Consider the following 16,133-nt stretch of genomic DNA (forward strand, 5'->3'; position numbering starts at 1 on the left):
CCACCACTAAACCATGTCCCTAAGTGCCACATTGACACGTTGTCTTTTAAATACCTCCAGGGATGGTGACTCAGCCACTTCCCTGGGCAGCCTGCTCCAGTGCTTGACAACCCTTTTGGTGAAGAAATTTTTCTTACTACCCAACCTAAACCTCCCCTGATGCACCTTGAGGTCATTTCCTCTCGTCCTATCACTTGTTACTAGGAAGAACAGACCGACACCCACACAGATAGGAAGAAAGCTCAGAGATTCAGCTTACCTCCTGAACTGTTGTAAGTACAAATAGAGAGGAATGAGTCTTTCCCTTCAGTGAATAAGGACTCAGTTTTTGCTAGTTGATCTGGGTTTAGGTCTAGCTAATGCTGATGGTATTACTGCTAGATTTGTTTGGTGGTTGTATTAACATTCACTACATGGTTGTTCAGTTCCAGAATTTTGTTCTGACTAATATTTTCTTGTCTCTTCCGGCAAATTTGGTACATTAACAAGCTATAGAAATTATTTAGAAGTGTTCTCAATCTTTGCATGTCTATATGCGTCTCTATGCATGTGTGACTATGGAGAAAGCATACTCATATCCAGATGAGTCAGCAAAATGTATCAAACATATGTTGCTTGAATGAAAGGTATTTTGTGTTAAAAAAGAAGTAATTAATATATTATCAAAATTACATTGCCAGCTATCATGTGCCTCACCTGATATACAAGTGTTTGGTCTCAATAACACTTCATGAGATTCTTGATGGGGCGAGTAGTTCTTGCCTTATCTTTTCTGCCAGGTGACAAAAAGCTTGTTCAAGGTTGGAGCCAGCCTGTGAGCCAGAGGGAAATTCCTGCCCGCTAATAAATTCTAGGCTGGTCTAAAGAAAGCCCTTCAGTATTTGTAAACTGCCCCACTCTATTCTCTCCTGGAGTAGAGAAGCAGCCTAGAAGATTTCAACATAATGATGAAGGATTGTGCCATTATTCTTACCTGCCCCTAAAAAGGCTTCAGTCTAGAAAGGGTATGGAAGATAAAAATCAGCAGTTGTTCTGTACACCTTATCTCTTACCTGGCTAAAAAGGAAAAGACGGGATCACATGCAGAATTCAGTAAGTGTGGGAAAAGCGTGTCCAACACGGAGCAATGTTAGGGTTGAGGAAGGACAAGGAACATCAGTGAGAGCAGGGCTGTAGCTGAGGCAGAAATAAATGCAGAATGAATAGGGGAGAAATACAGAGTTCTCATCAGCAAAGATGATTTGGGTATATGGGTAATTGCATTCTGTTCGGCAGAGCTCTCTATGATTGCTTTGAATGCAATGTTTTGGTTTTTTTTTTGGGGGGGAGGGGATCTTTAGAGATAAATTAGTCCTTGTTTCCTGCTTTCCTGCTTTAAAGGGGGTGGATTCATTATTTCTAAGGTGATACGCGGGCTTTAACAAATGACCCATTTTTGAGAGGTGCTAAACATCCACAGCTCCTGTGAATTTCAGTTCTGACTTCAGTGGTATCCAGAATTTTTCAGCTCAGTTTCTCTTTTTAGCATGAAGCAAAGCCAATTAGGCTTTGTCGTAGCTCACTTTTTCATTGAGTGCCCTAATAAAGCTGTCGTGAGCACTGGCACTTCAAATGTGGGTTGTTGCTACTACTGCCAAGTAATTAAAAGTAGTGTCTCAGTGTCTGTATTTTGGGGCAGGGGAAATCTCGTTTTAAATGATCGGTCACAGTGACCACGGTCCATTATTGTGTTTTATGGCAAGATTTAGGACATTTTCCATTTAGACAGAATAGAACAGAAGTTCAACATGTTCTACGAATGTGTGAAGTTCATATGGAACTGGAAAGCCTAAGATGCATTAAGCATTGAAATAATCAGCTTTGAGAAAGTTTATTACTTGGCCATGGTTTAAATTATCTCGAAAGTTAATTCACAAATTATGCGTCCAGTGCAATTAGTTCTATTTTCAAAGAGGCCTTTGCTTTTTGAAAGAGCTAGTTGTAGTAACGTCAGTAAATATTGATTGTTCAGAGTGAAGTAAAAGGACAATTGTATTACAGTGTCTTAATATCACTATTAACTTCTACTTTTATTTGTGTTGAAAATGGCTACTCGTTGTTGATTTCATCTGCATTCTGAAAGCGCAGCATTGTTGAAGTGTCATTTCCGTGCTACAAAGATGTAATGACAGCAACTTACTCCACTATATTCTTGAATTTTGAGATTGTATTTTTAAGTAAACCCATTCCCAAGTAAATGGTAACCATAGCCTTTTAATGAAAGTTAATGACATTAATTACAGGTACAGAAACTGGAATAAAATTGATAGAATTTCTCCTAAAGGACTTGCTGAGCTAACTTAGGTCCTGCAAAAGACCTCAGAGTACAACAGATGCTATTTTTTTATCTGAGCTGAAGCACTAAGGGTTGGGAAGAAACCCTGAAGATTTTATGACTTTGTAAATGCCTCAATTTGAAAAAGAAAATTAATCTCCTAAGGCAATGAATTTAACAGATACCATCATGAACTAGGAAAGAGACTGCACAGTTTTAATTTTGTATTTCCTCTGGAAGTTAGTGTTGCTCATTAAATTTCCATAGTGAACCAAATCAGTCCCTGAAACAAAAAAAAGTATGAAGCTATTTCTATCAAGAATAATTGACTAATTTTTCACTCACATGGCCTGAGTCATAAGATAAAACTTTGCTGGCATTCTCATAATGTAAATCCCTTTTTGTAGAAGTATATAACACAACATGTGGGACATAAGCATTTTAGATTTAAGGAACAGGGATGTTCCCTTCCAGTTTCCGTGGGCACTTTTGCAGAGGAACTTTTTGCCTTTACTGATGTTGTTGGCTGGTTTCTTTCGTTATTTTCCCCAATAAAAGAACCATCATATTCAGAATTTTATTCCTGATAGCACAGAGCTTTTTAGCTCCCATCATTATTATTTTTGTTTGCAGAGGACTACGTACTCTGTGGCATGGTAGAAATTATTTCGGAACCCTGGCTGGCTGGAGTGCTATTTGTCCCGTTTTTTTTTCTGGATTCCAGGCTTAGCATGGTCTACATGAATGCGTTTTTTATTTGCCTTAGTTAATTGCTCGTGAGCTTTCTGATTAGCACTTTCTATATCCTCTGAACGTCTCTTCCAGTCTAACTTTTCTTACCTTTCCCCTGGGTATTCAGGATATAAACAGCCTCTGGGGTCTCTTTTTGTTCTCCAGACTTTGTGCTGAAGATTTGTATTACAATTCTCAATTTCAGTTTATTTTATTTTTTACTTTTTTTCTTCCTACATTAATTTCTCCTTTGTCTAGCTTACCTACTTTTCATATGGTTGTTTTCTTTTTATTAAAAGCTATATATAACTTCTATTAATATTTCATTGCCTAGTGCTTTTTCTTCCTCCTTTGCCTTTATTCCTATTTCTAATGCAAACTATGAATGTAAATAATAGTAACAGTTATTTTCATTCCTCACATCCCCCTTAAATGATGCATACCATGGTACTGAGTTACAGGACTCTTCAGCCCTTTCCACTGTTCTTTTCCATTCACTTAGGCTTTTATTTTTGTTTTGGTAGTGTTTTGCTACTTTTTAATGTATTTTACAAAAGAAAGGAGTATCATTGTGGTGATTAGATTAATCAGTGGCTAAAGGCAGTTTACAGCAGTAGCAATATTATTGCACACCTGCTCTCCCCAGCTCAGCCTTTCCACTAATTGTGCTGGTTCAAGTTCTTCTGAAACCTGTAGCCATCAGATACAGACATCTGTAGAGTTACTGTTTGCCCTGTCTTTAATACAACTTGACTCTTATTAATCAGTTATGTTGATTCTTCTGGCTCATATTTCATCTAGGGAGCCAGTTTGTTAATCTGTAGCAAATCTATTATTAATTATATTCTTAGTTCAGTGAGAAAACCTTACTCAATGATTCAGTTCAATTGAACAAAAAATGGAAAGCTTGGAAGAGTGTCTCTTTGAAGACCAGAGCCACAGTGGTAATAAAGAAGAACTCCTCTACATTCACAACCATCTTGGCAGCTCCCTGCCGGGTAGCATGGCTTTCTTGATCATCTGAGTAGGGTTGGTTTGTTGTCGAGATACTGGATAATGGAGAAAATAGAAGTTCAGTGCAAGATCAGGGTCTAATATAAAAAAGGAATATGCTCATGTGCATTATGAGTTCAGTAAATGCCTTCCATATGTCTGTATTTCCTTAATCTCATCAGCCTCGATTGCAGTAGTAGTGAAGATATGGACTTCAGGATGTGCTGGCAGCCAGAGCGTTGGTCCAGGATCCTTGAGGTTGTCTTTACCTCTTTCATTACAAAGGAGCTGAGCATGACACATGGCAACCATGTACTGAAACTGGTGGCCCTGTCGAGTGGTTCATCCCTCAGGGCAAGAGGGTGAACCTCAGTCCTCTTGGTGACACCCATGGCCTGTGTCTGCAGAAGCAGTGAGGACAGTTGCAGACTGCTCTCCTGGCAGAAGGAAGGAAGCAATGGAGAGTGGGGATCCTTGTACTCCAGCGGATGAACTACATACATGCTGTGAATAAAAGCATGCTTTCCTCCCTGCTTTGACATTTGCTGGGAAGTTTTTTCTGGCCAGAGGATTCACAGTGTGAAGGTGTTCCTGTCTTTTACTCCTTTTATAGCCTACAATAATGCCATGAGCTCAAATTTTCAAGTGAAAGTGGTGGATAACAAAGCTTCTCTGAGTCCGTTTTCCCCACTTCAGGGAGAAAACATTTTTCCTGCTCTCCAAGTATTTTCCCCTTGTGTTCTCCATTTTCCAAAGGTTTAATTCTGTGGAAATGCCTTTCTGCTGACTTGCATTTATGTATTAACTCATTCATGATCTCAATATCTCTGTCTGAAACTTACTTGTTTTAAGCACAGATGTTTGCCTTTTTTGCTGACCCTGTTGCTTATAGAGGTTGCAACTATATTACTTCTGAGAGCATTTCTGGCACTAAGTAAAGGAACTACTTGACTCTTCTACACATTCTGTTAGTCAGAGGGAACCTCAATTTATCAATAATGTGTTTCCTCCTCAGCAGCGTGTATGCCCTTATGTTAGGGTTTCCTCGATTTGTGTTGAAAAAGCACAAAAATTTTACCTCAGGATTGTGAAAGTAGTATCTTGCTGCTCAACTTGTGGAGTTTTTGACTAATGCCTAGAGAAGATACTAGGGTGAATATATTTCCTTAGCAGTTCTCTGCTCATTTTTTTCTTTCACAGTGTGTGACCACCTCCTTTCAAGGGCAAACAAACTTGGCTGTATTTCTGGCTCACAGTTGCTTTTATTTCTAAGTTTTCTTTGAAAGGGAGAAGAGCAGCTTGAAAACTGGACTTGGACATTGCTGCTCTGCTGGAGAGAGTGGACTTGGGTGTGAGAGGAGTGAAGTATGCTCTGGGCCGTGCTAGGGCTGCAGCTCTTAGGCAGGCAGCTCTAGCTCATCTATCAGGTGCAGGCTGGAGCAAGGGTGAGTGTGGATGGTAATCAATACCCCATGGCTTGCCAACGAGGAACTGGCTGTGTGCTGATGATGTGGAGGTAGAAGGGAGGAAGGGATCAGTTCTGGAGTGGGGATGTGATGAGGGCACCAGGTCCCTTCTGCCTTGCCATCAGACGTGACTTTCATGTTCTTGTCATAGCATAGACTCAGAGCAATCATTCTCTGTCCGATTATTGTGGAAATTGATGCAGTTCTGTGCTTCACTACAAAACTGGTATTTTTTTATTTTCTTTGGGGTATAACAGTTTTATTTGTGTATGGCTTCAGCTGTGTATTGTATTCAAGTGCCCAGCCAGTTCGGCCGCTTCTGTTTTTCTTTGATTCCGTGGGCAATTGCAACTGATTGCAGCAGAATGCTACTCCAGGAGGCACTGATTTGTATTTTTCAAGTACATATTTGTGCTGAAGACACTGTATAGCAGAATAGCTGCCATCAGCTTCCAGAACAGCATGGGGGTCAAAAGCTGGAGAGGCAGGAGAGCAGAGACCATACCAGTACTGGGGAACAAAAGGTCTGGAAGGACTGGGTACCGTGTAGATTTGGCCAGGCTGAGCAATGGCCATGATAAGAGGCAGGAGGTGAAAGGGGTTAAAGACATGTAATAGAGCTGAAGGAGGAATCTTGTCCCTGAAGAAAAGGTCCTGTGACCAGGTTGGATTTCATTTACCAGTGCCTCTTCCTCTTCCTCACTGAATTCCTCTTTGTGCTGTGAGTCATCACACTGACACTGGCTGGTGTCTTCTTGATAGGAAGCCTCCACTGCACTAGGATTTGTGCTGCCCCTTTTGGCTTCTGCCCCCTTCATGTCCTTACAACTTAGAGCCATGTCCTTTTTGGTTGCACTCAGATCTGCAGACAGTATGTACAGTAGAACCTGACTGGCCCTACTGTTGACTGAGAACTACCTTCCTTTGCTCTGTAACACTTGGGGGGAAAAAAAAGGGGACCTCAGAGGGAGTAAAGCCGCTGCTGTGACCTACCCAAGTGTCTCATCTTGAGTGTGCCAGTATCCTACCCACAAGTTGTACTTCCCTGTTCTTAAATTTCTCCTGTATGTTTCTGTTCAGGATGACACTGCTCAAAAAAAAAAAAATTGGGAAAGAACTTTCTATTATTTCTTCTACCCTCGCAAAAGTCCTTCTCTTTCTATTCCTTTTAGTACCTTTGATACTAGGATGTGTCAGGCTATATAGTATAAGATGTCCTGTCTAAGTGCAGGGATGTTGCTGAGACCAACCCCTTCCTAGGCTGTCCTTTCTAAGAGGAGAAAGGGGTGGGAGCACTGGTTAAAAGCAATTGAACAGGGGAAGACAGGTTGCAACAAACTGAGGATGTGGAGATCAAATCTGGAAAGCAATGTTTAGGGGAAGTTAAGTGCGGGAGGGCAGGCGAAGGCTGTCTTAATACTATTTGTTGCATATTGGGGAAAGATAAGAGCAATAGGAGTGTTCTGTGGCTGCAATAATACCCTTTAATGCACTGAAAAGTAAAAGCATTACATAGAAGGTGGGGGAAAAAGTACACAGGCTTAAAGAGTGTATATATAATTGACTGACACAAGTAGATGCAATAAAAGGTTAAACAGAAAATGGTACTGGGTGGTAATGAGTGATATATCCTTAGAAAAAATATTCATGCTTTATCTTATGCTTGCGCACTTGGGCTTTATTTGGACTTGCTTTATATTTAAACTTCACCCGGTATGTGATGTATGTGGCTTTGATAATCAGCTTTGCTTTGAAAAGTTGATCTGGCCAAATGGCATCTCTGAAGACTCACACAGATGAGAGTATCAAACTTTCTGTTTTGCAAAGGAGAATTCCAGAGTACTCTGACAATTGAAGCTGCTAGTGATAGCAAAACATGTTGCCCAAAGGAAGTGGCTTTATCAACAGATTGGCAGATCACCATTGTAATTTTTATGTCTACATCCTTGACTGCTTCAGCCACAGTGAAATAGTTAACAGTGTAAATTTATGAGCGGTGTTTATTAGGTTTGAGAGTGAAACACAATGGAAAACAATGAGGCAGGTACAAAATTTCTTTAGGTCTTGTCTCCAGCTTATCTTTCTCAGCTCAAAACATCAGGCATTTTTTGAAGAGATATTTCAAAGAGAGATTCAGAGGCATAGAGTGGCACCCAGTATGTAAAATAACAAGTTCCCAGTCTGTGCCAGCTCATTTGATGGTTATTTTAATTTCAGTTATATTATAAGTTATAAGATATTATGCAAAAAAAAAAGGGGGGGGGGAGAAAAGGTTCTATAGGATATGGAAAACAGAAGAAAAGCCGCTGTCATGGTGATTTGTGATAGTTCTCTAGTTCCTTAATTATCTAGTAATATAACCCACCAAAGTCAAGAATACTATTTTTGTCAGTGAATATGCATTGGATACAGATATCTGGATTAAAAAAAAATAAAAAGTTCAGTTCACTTTTGATTAGAATGGCACTTCATATTATTAGAATGTGACGGATGTGTTTGGATGAGGAGGAAGTTTGCAGTTATGTTTAGGTTTCTTTTCTGAGCAATTTATAACCTTAGCATTAGTCATATACCCAATCTCTAGTCCCTTCCAGCATATATAAATAAACACAGTGTAATACGTGAGCAGTAAAATTTATGACCATTGATTGATCTCACTTGAGTCTCTTGTGTTTGTGAATAGAGGGTACAGAAAAGAATTTCTTAAAACATGCACAATCTTGATTCCACCGACTCGTAGTAGCAATAGGCTAAATCCTGCAGTCTTTACTCAAACTCATTACTTAATATGGTGATTAAATGAAGAAACTGAGATTTTCACCTCTAGGATAAAACTAGCTCCTGTGTAGAAGACCTGTTCAAAACTTATGATCTTCTTTGAGTCCTGAAAGTCAGACAGAAGTATTAAGTTTTTGTGCTGGTGTGAAACCTTGGGATGCATTTTGGTCTCAAAAGATGCAAAAGTTAGCTCTGCCACCTATAGTGTCCCCTCTACCTTAGCTGTTTTCTATTTTCACTTATGTCTTTGAGATTTTTTTCCAGGCTGCTTATTAGATGCTTCCTCAGTTTCATCATGCTATGCATATTTTTTTCATAGTTTACCTGCAAAACCAACAAACGCAATATTAATAAATTATGCTTCTTAACTAATTCTTCCCCAATTCCCAGACCATGTAATAACATGTGTGCTGATTTCAAACGCTTTTGGTATTCTTATATTTTTGGCATTCATCAAAAATAATTTTGACAAAAGGAAAAAAATTAATATTGATATTGGTTCTGGCAATACTGTTATAAATAATAACTAGTTGGATTAATCAGTTGAAGCTCAGCAGAAACTGGGAACTTCAGTGTGTTACCCCACAAACGAAAACCAGAGAGGAAGTTCCTATTTACCTAAAGCTGCAGAATTTTACCCTAGGCTGCGTTTGCACATGTGCATGCATACACACATATGCAGAAGGTCAATGAAATGGTCTGTATGCCAAGGCTCGTTGCTACCGCCTTGCTGCAGAACTTCCACGAAGTGTCAGTTTTGCTCCTATTAGTAATGTAAGTGATCTGAAACCCCACTGTTTTGGGGGTCTGAAGTTGACTCAGAAGCTATTTCCTAGTAAACTAGTGTTTCTTATTCTAGCCAGGTTTTGTACTGCCCAACTTGATAGTGATCTTTACATAAATGTTACTTTTCTGAAAAATGATGTCAGAAATGAGATGTGCTCTCTAATTTGCTAAATGTATTATGACATAGCTACCTGAATACGTGGTGGAATGTTTTTGAAGGCGAGTACAGATTTGTTATGGTTGAAGACTTTAATACAGGTCTCTGAAAGTCTCTGTGACTTTTGGTAAAAAAAATTTCTTTTCAGCAACAAAAATGTATCCACCATTTTGTTTCAAGATTTTGTTTTTTACCTTAGTGTTGGGAAAGTCTTCTCCTGTTTCCTCACGTGGTCATTAGATAAATCCATGTTGTTTCTGCGTAGCTGCTTCCGTTGTCCATTCGAGTCAGCCTCTCCTTGTGACGGAGAGTCTGTTGTTTGTTTGAAGCTGTCCCTTCTGGTGGGAGAGATTTTGCTGGAAAAACTGTTGGGGATTTCAGTAGCACAAACCCTAGTTATGATGATCTGTGAGCCTGAGGATTCTGGGGTGCAAAGAAGTGGTGAAAATAGGGAAGTGCAAGAAAATGACAGCTGAGCCCTTGCATTTAGTTCAGCATCCCATAAAGGACAGGAAAAATATAGTAAAATTTTCTGCTGGAATAAGAGCTGAGCACATGTATATCCTTCTAGGGACAGAGGGAGTTCTCTCTTGATTTTACAGGGTCAGTTTTGCAGCATACTGTTCTGGAAAAAACTGCCTGAACTATCCTCCAGATTACTCTTGAATTAGGTAATGGCTAGTTTTGTGGGTAGCTTCCCTCCACATATTAAGGCTGATCCAGCTGAAAGTGATACTAAGGGTGATTGGTGATGGAAATCATTCTGCAGTGTCATTCGTCTCCAATGCCAATTGTTTAATGTCAAAAATGTGGAAAGAATTGGGGTTTTAATTACTTTTGTTCACAGCTGTGAGTGGTGATTCACAGAAGTTATATTCCTAAGGTGTGGAATGAAGAGGAAGAATATTAGGGTAAAGCAGACTTCTCCTGCAACTGTTCAATTCCAGATATCATGGTCTAGTAGCTTTATGCTACGTTAGGCTCACTCAGTGTGTTCAAGCTTACAGTACTGGTATTGATGCCATCAATGGTGTGCTTCATTTGCCTGGATTTGAGCTGGGAAAACACTGACTGAATAATGACAAAAACACAACCTTTTTCTCTTCCAGAAAGAAACTAGCACAATGCTAGGTTTCTTTCCTGTTTACATTCTCTGCGATCATCTAACAACATTTTTATTTATTAGGTCTCTTCCAAACATGATTATATCTGATCTGGCTTTGTCCTCACTGCATGTAAGCTGCATGTTAGCAGGTGGAGTGCGTGCAAAGGGTCTTGGGAAACTCCTACTGCAATACTAGGGAAAACATTTTAGGAAAAATTAGTGACAACACTTGCTTTTTAATTTTGGAAAAGGTTTCCTAAAAAAAATTAGTAAATTACTTAACAGCAAGTAACTATGGACTCAAGAATAATGTTTTTAGAAAGTCCTTGCTCAGTAAGTCTTCCTCAAGAAGGAATGATATGCAGGGATAACCTCAGAAAACCAGAGAGGCTGGGAAAAGTACTGATGGCTTCTGCTGTGGCTTCCCCTGACCACAGGCTCTGCTAGCCCCATTGTGCACACTTAACCCTGCCTCCTGCAGTTGCAAGCAGCATCAGTGCCTCCTCCCGGAAATTTTCAGGGTGTCAGTTTAACGAAAACAGACTAAGGGGAACTGTGGCATGCGGACGCCTGAAGCACCTAGTGCGGGGGAGCTAGCCTGATTTTTGAGATTGGCTAAGAAGTCAGCAGCTCCCAAGAAGTACAGGCGATGGCCACTTGCTCCAGCAGCATCTTTCAAGGTACTGCATCTGGAACATGACCGGAAAGTACTGGCCCTGTTAACGTGCTCTGGGTGTGAATATCTTTGTTACAGTGGAGGTAGCGACTTCTGATCTCTCTAATACCACTATGTGGTCATCCTGAAATCTGAAGTGGTGCTTGGAGCAGTGAGGCAATCTTTCCTCCTAATATCCACTCAACCATCTTTAGGCTGCTTCAAATCTGTATTTTCTCCAAAAGAATGAATATACTGTCCCATGATCTTAGTTTTTTCTCTCTCCTCCTGTATCGTAACACAGCAGACAATTTAGAAATAAAAAATGGCTACCTGTCGCCTACTGATCCTGATAAAAGGATTGATGTGTTTTGCAACCCTGATATTATTTGTCTTCTTCTCGAGTTTTTAGGATTCCTTTCTCCCTTTGCCCTGTAAAAAAAAATATTTCTTTAAAAAGAAAAGTTCCTCTGTTATGTGGCTAGTTCCATATGAAACAAGTAATGAGCTCATCCAAGAATGATGTTTAAAAATGACCCATATTCTGAGAGTTAAGTAGCTCAGCTTCTTCAGAGCTGATCTGACAGTCACAGGCTGATTAAATTTTTACGCATTTCCCTTAGTGGAGGCAAGTCCCACTTTGACCTCTTCCAAAGGGACTGCTTAATGAATAAGGACTGATTCTGTTTGAATAAAGTGATCTACCTCTGTTTATGGTGTAAATAATATGCAGGTTCTGGTTCTAATCATATTTTAATCATATTGAGTAGCATTTCATTCCAAAATTATTCCAGCTATTTCAACTATCGCATGTAATGATCTATTTAATACAACTCCAGTGATTTTAATACATCCTAGTATTTTAATTCTTTTTGAAAAACGAAACAGAAAAAACCCAACCTACCACATAGGTGATGCACTAATCAAAATTTGGGACTAAAGAAATGCGATTCAGTTTCTATCACCCTTTGTGTCACCAGTTGTTCTGCAGCAGATCTCAGGCTACCTCTGCAGCAATCATGTATATTAAGGTTATTGTAAAATAGCCTATAAGAAACAGTTTCACCATCTCTAATGCTGAATCAAAAGGTGTCTTTTATTGTAGAGGAAAAATGTTATTAAAGTAGGGGCAGATCTCAGATTCTTCCTTTGAATAATTAAACTGATTTTGTATTTATAAAAGCATTTCTAGGAAATAGTGACTTTATGGCATGATTGTTACTCACATCAGCCCTATTATTAGGATTAAAATCCATATGAATGTGTTCTTTTTGTTAGATGTTTTAGCATTCAAGGAGAAAATTTGTTGCATACTTAACAGCAGTTTTAACTATTGTCTTATCACCATTGTCTCATCCTTCAGCGAGCTTCTGACGTCATGACCTTCAACTTTTGATGGCATATATGATTCCTAGTTTGAGAATTTTTTAAACATTTTGATACGAAGATAGGTTTTAGTTAGAGAAGCATTTCTTAACTGGATCTAATTAAGGATACATAGTATTGGTATCAACTGAAGCTGGAAACCAATTTGTCTAAAATTTTCAGAAAAACTGGTCAGTAGAGAATCCAGATTTTGGGGGACTTTGTTCGCAGATTGAAGCTTAGTTTAAATGGTGGTTTTCAGGTCTGAGTTTGAGTCTGGTTATTGAAGCTTACACAGATTCACAAAAATATGTTATTTTTCAGTATAGGGTTTTTTTTTGAGTGTGAAAAAATAGAGGTTATTGTAAGATGATTGAAACAGAAGTTGGCATATCCCATAGAAAGATTCTATTTCACATTATTTCGACCATTATTTTTATACTCTGTATAGAGCAAGGAGATGTGACTCACCTCAGCTTTTTGCTAGTTGCATTGCAAAAGCAATGCAGAGTGATCACTTTTCTATATGATAATGAAGCTAGACAACAAAATTACTTAACCCTGTAACTGAACAGGAAGAGTCTACCATACCTGTCAAACTATATTTGTAAGTGAGCTAATTGAATCAAACCCAACATAATTCTAGAAAGTGAAGATGGCAGCTACTGAAGATATTCAGTAGTACATTACAGGAAATGGATTTTCTTCATAGTATCAATGTGTTAAGTTTCAAATAGTTTTAGAAAGCCATTCAGTAAAATCCAGACTTGCTAATAACATTATCCTGTTGAAAGTGAATGGAAGCTTTGCCAAACTGGTGTGTAAAGCTCTCACCAAAAATCTTACCTACTTGAAAAATATTTATATTTTCTTAATAGAAATTGAAACTATTAATTTAAAATTTACTGTTCAATAAAATTGTGTTTTACATTGCATGAATATTGTGCACTTTCTTAGTTTTAGGCCAAGCTTTTGAAAATGAAATAAATTTCTTACCTCGATGCTATTCATCATGAAAAAATGTAAATTCTGTCTTTTATGAAGCTGTCATAGTTCCTGAGAAATATTAGACCCTAGGGCCTACTACTCCGTTTAAAACATTCTTCATGTTCATGTAATCTTTTTTTTTAACATTCCTTTTGCTTGTTTGATTACTTTTATTCTTCCCCCTCTCATTTAGTGAAATTAAATATTATGCCCTTATTCTGTTCCTTTTAAAGACAACTTAATAGAAAACATAAAAAACCAGAGAATTAGTATTTTTATTTTTAAAGGGAATATAGCCATGTTTATCACATTGTCTACATTCTTGATTTTCCTCTTCTGTGGTTTTTTTTCTTGCATATTCTCTGAAAGATGTAGGGTGTCCAGATGAATTGAAAAAGAACCAAAGCTATGTAAGACCTGATTCTCAAAAAATATTTATGTCCCTAAAGATGCAGATAAATACATAATGAGATTTTAAAAAATATTTAGAGGCACTCAATTTTAGTTATTTAACTAGGCTTCAGCTAGCAGTCTTCGTATTCTGAAATGTCTGAAGTTATGTTGTTTGGGGTTCTGATGAATTAATGTTTAAGTGTTTATTTTTTCTTTTTCCCCCCTCTTTCCCTTTTTACCCCCTCTTTCCCTTCCCCCCCTTTCCCATTTTTCCCCCCTTTTTCCCTTTTTTTCCCCCTCTTTCCCTTCCCCCCCCCCCCTTTCCCTTTTTCCCTCCCTCTTTCCCTTTCTTTTCCTCTCTTTCCCTTTCTTTTTCTCCTCTTTCCCTTCTCAGTGTAGGCAGTTTCTCAAGATGCTCGGACTAATGAATTAACTAACAGTTCAGATTATGAGAGTTGATCACTCTGATGATTTGGAGCCTGAGGTTTGGTTTCTGGGGGTTTTTTGTACTTTTGTTTGTTTTTTGTTGAATGGTTCATACCAACTGCAGGTGGGATTTGTGTCAACTAACTAGTTATCTTGAAGTTAAGTGCCCGTTTGCAGTTAATTGGCTAGACACTCTCTATCCTCAATGAAGAATTAGAGGAACTTCAAAAGTGTGGTTCACACCATCCTAAAATAGATATCTAAGCTGGGATGAATTGGAAGTAGCTATCTTTCTCCGCCAAATAGCAGGAGACCACTGACAACTGGTTAGACAAAAAGCATCTAAAGATAGGTGAGATGGCCCCCCTCTGAGCTATCGATAAACCTCTTATCCCTCTCTGTTGTTTCACTGATCTGGGAGATGAGTAACTTTTTTCAGTATTTACCAAATGGGGCAAACGTGAAATAGATGTTAGTATCAAATCCATCAGGTTCAGGAGTACATGGGGCAGAAGATAATGTGTACAGTTCCACTGAACCCATGCATAGACAGTCTGTGCTTTGTTTTGATTGTCAAATGGTAGCTTAAAGAGCAAAAGCTGATGCATAAAGCATTGTGCGTATTTCAGGTTGGGATCAGCCTATAAATCAGCATCCACCCAAAGTGAAGACTCCACCTGGTTACTCCTGTGTAGAAACATCATCATAGTGGCACTTCAGAGCTATCCTGTCACTTTCTCATTTCTTTTCTGAAAAGTAAATATTCTAGCTGAAAAACAAATTAATCCCACAACGAGTGTATAATATATCTCAAAAGTAACTTGAATGGAAAGTGTTTCACGCTGGCAGAAATATTAGACAAGTTTAATACCAACTGAATGGTTTTCTCAATAACTTTCAGAATAAATATCCATTAGAACATCAACAAAGATTGAAACTTTTCTCAACAAAAAGAGTAATAAGTAACACTTTTACAGAAAAAATTCTGTGCAGTAGTTTTTATTCCCATGTATTAGTTGTGAAATGAAAGAAATGTGCCATGTAACATTAAATTTAGCAGAAATATTTCTATTTTGAGGCATTCTTCATAATAGAAGCAAATCAACCAAAGGCAATTATTAAGATATCATTTGCGTCTTCAGCACTAAGCTTCTGCTGAATGTTTTTCATAATTGGACAGTTATGTTTTTCCGATGATAGTGAACACTTCGCTGAGAAAATAATGGACAAAACAACTATTGCTGTGATATAGGATGTCACAGAAGGATGTCTATGAAGTTTGCTTAACAGTTTAAAGGAAAAAGCATGTTTATTAAGCCTGAACTGATACTGGGCTGAGGTAGGAGCAAAAAACACTGTCAAATTTTCTTTAAGGTCCGCCCATCTCTAAACTAGTTTTCTTGGATTTTGGTAGCAACATAAGTATGCCAGCAGGCAAATTTACCCTATTTCTATGATAAGTTTTGATGCCTGAACTGCTCATTGATTTTATCTCTTTTCTTTGTTACTCTAGTTGAAGGAAAGGACTACCCAGGGACAGGTGTTTCTGCTGGCTTGTTAACGGAGTTTTGTTTTATTCATGTTCAAAAGCAGTTATGCCCATTATGCTTACATTTTACTGATACCATCTTAAAGTAAGAACTATCAATTCTTAAAGTCCCATGCTCCTTATGTATGGAAGTCTGTGCTGCAAGACCACTTCTACTTGCTTAATGCACATTGAGGTGGAAAGAGACCAGTTAGTTAACTGGTGTAATCATATGCACAATGCAGCCATCTTGTCTTATCTAGTTGTTCCTTCAGTTGTGCAAAACAACACACTGTAGATATTTCAAAAGCAGAAGATTCTTCTGTTTCACTTTCATTAGGACCGAACTTCTGTTAGCATTCTGGTTTTTGCTGGTCTCAATTAAGATGATTTCTTTCTCTTCCCAAACTGTGACCATAAAGACATACACATCATGGTTATCTTTTTC

General features: G+C 38.4%; 2 protein-coding genes across 5 annotated transcripts in view; one reads left to right on the forward strand and one right to left on the reverse strand.

The window, feature by feature from the left end:
• LOC142055104 (uncharacterized) overlaps window positions 1–6,344 on the reverse strand; it is a 30,421-nt gene extending 24,077 nt beyond the window's left edge. The window contains exon 1 of the mRNA XM_075088613.1: window positions 6,186–6,344. Coding sequence (XP_074944714.1) covers window positions 6,186–6,344 — 159 coding nt within the window. The remainder of the gene's footprint in view (window positions 1–6,185) is intronic.
• Window positions 1–16,133, forward strand: part of LOC142066675 (solute carrier organic anion transporter family member 1A2-like) — a 68,447-nt gene that overhangs the window by 9,751 nt on the left and 42,563 nt on the right. The gene's annotated exons all lie outside the window — the stretch shown is intronic.

This window comes from Phalacrocorax aristotelis, chromosome 1 (assembly GCF_949628215.1).
Source record: "Phalacrocorax aristotelis chromosome 1, bGulAri2.1, whole genome shotgun sequence".
Taxonomy (NCBI): domain Eukaryota; kingdom Metazoa; phylum Chordata; class Aves; order Suliformes; family Phalacrocoracidae; genus Phalacrocorax; species Phalacrocorax aristotelis.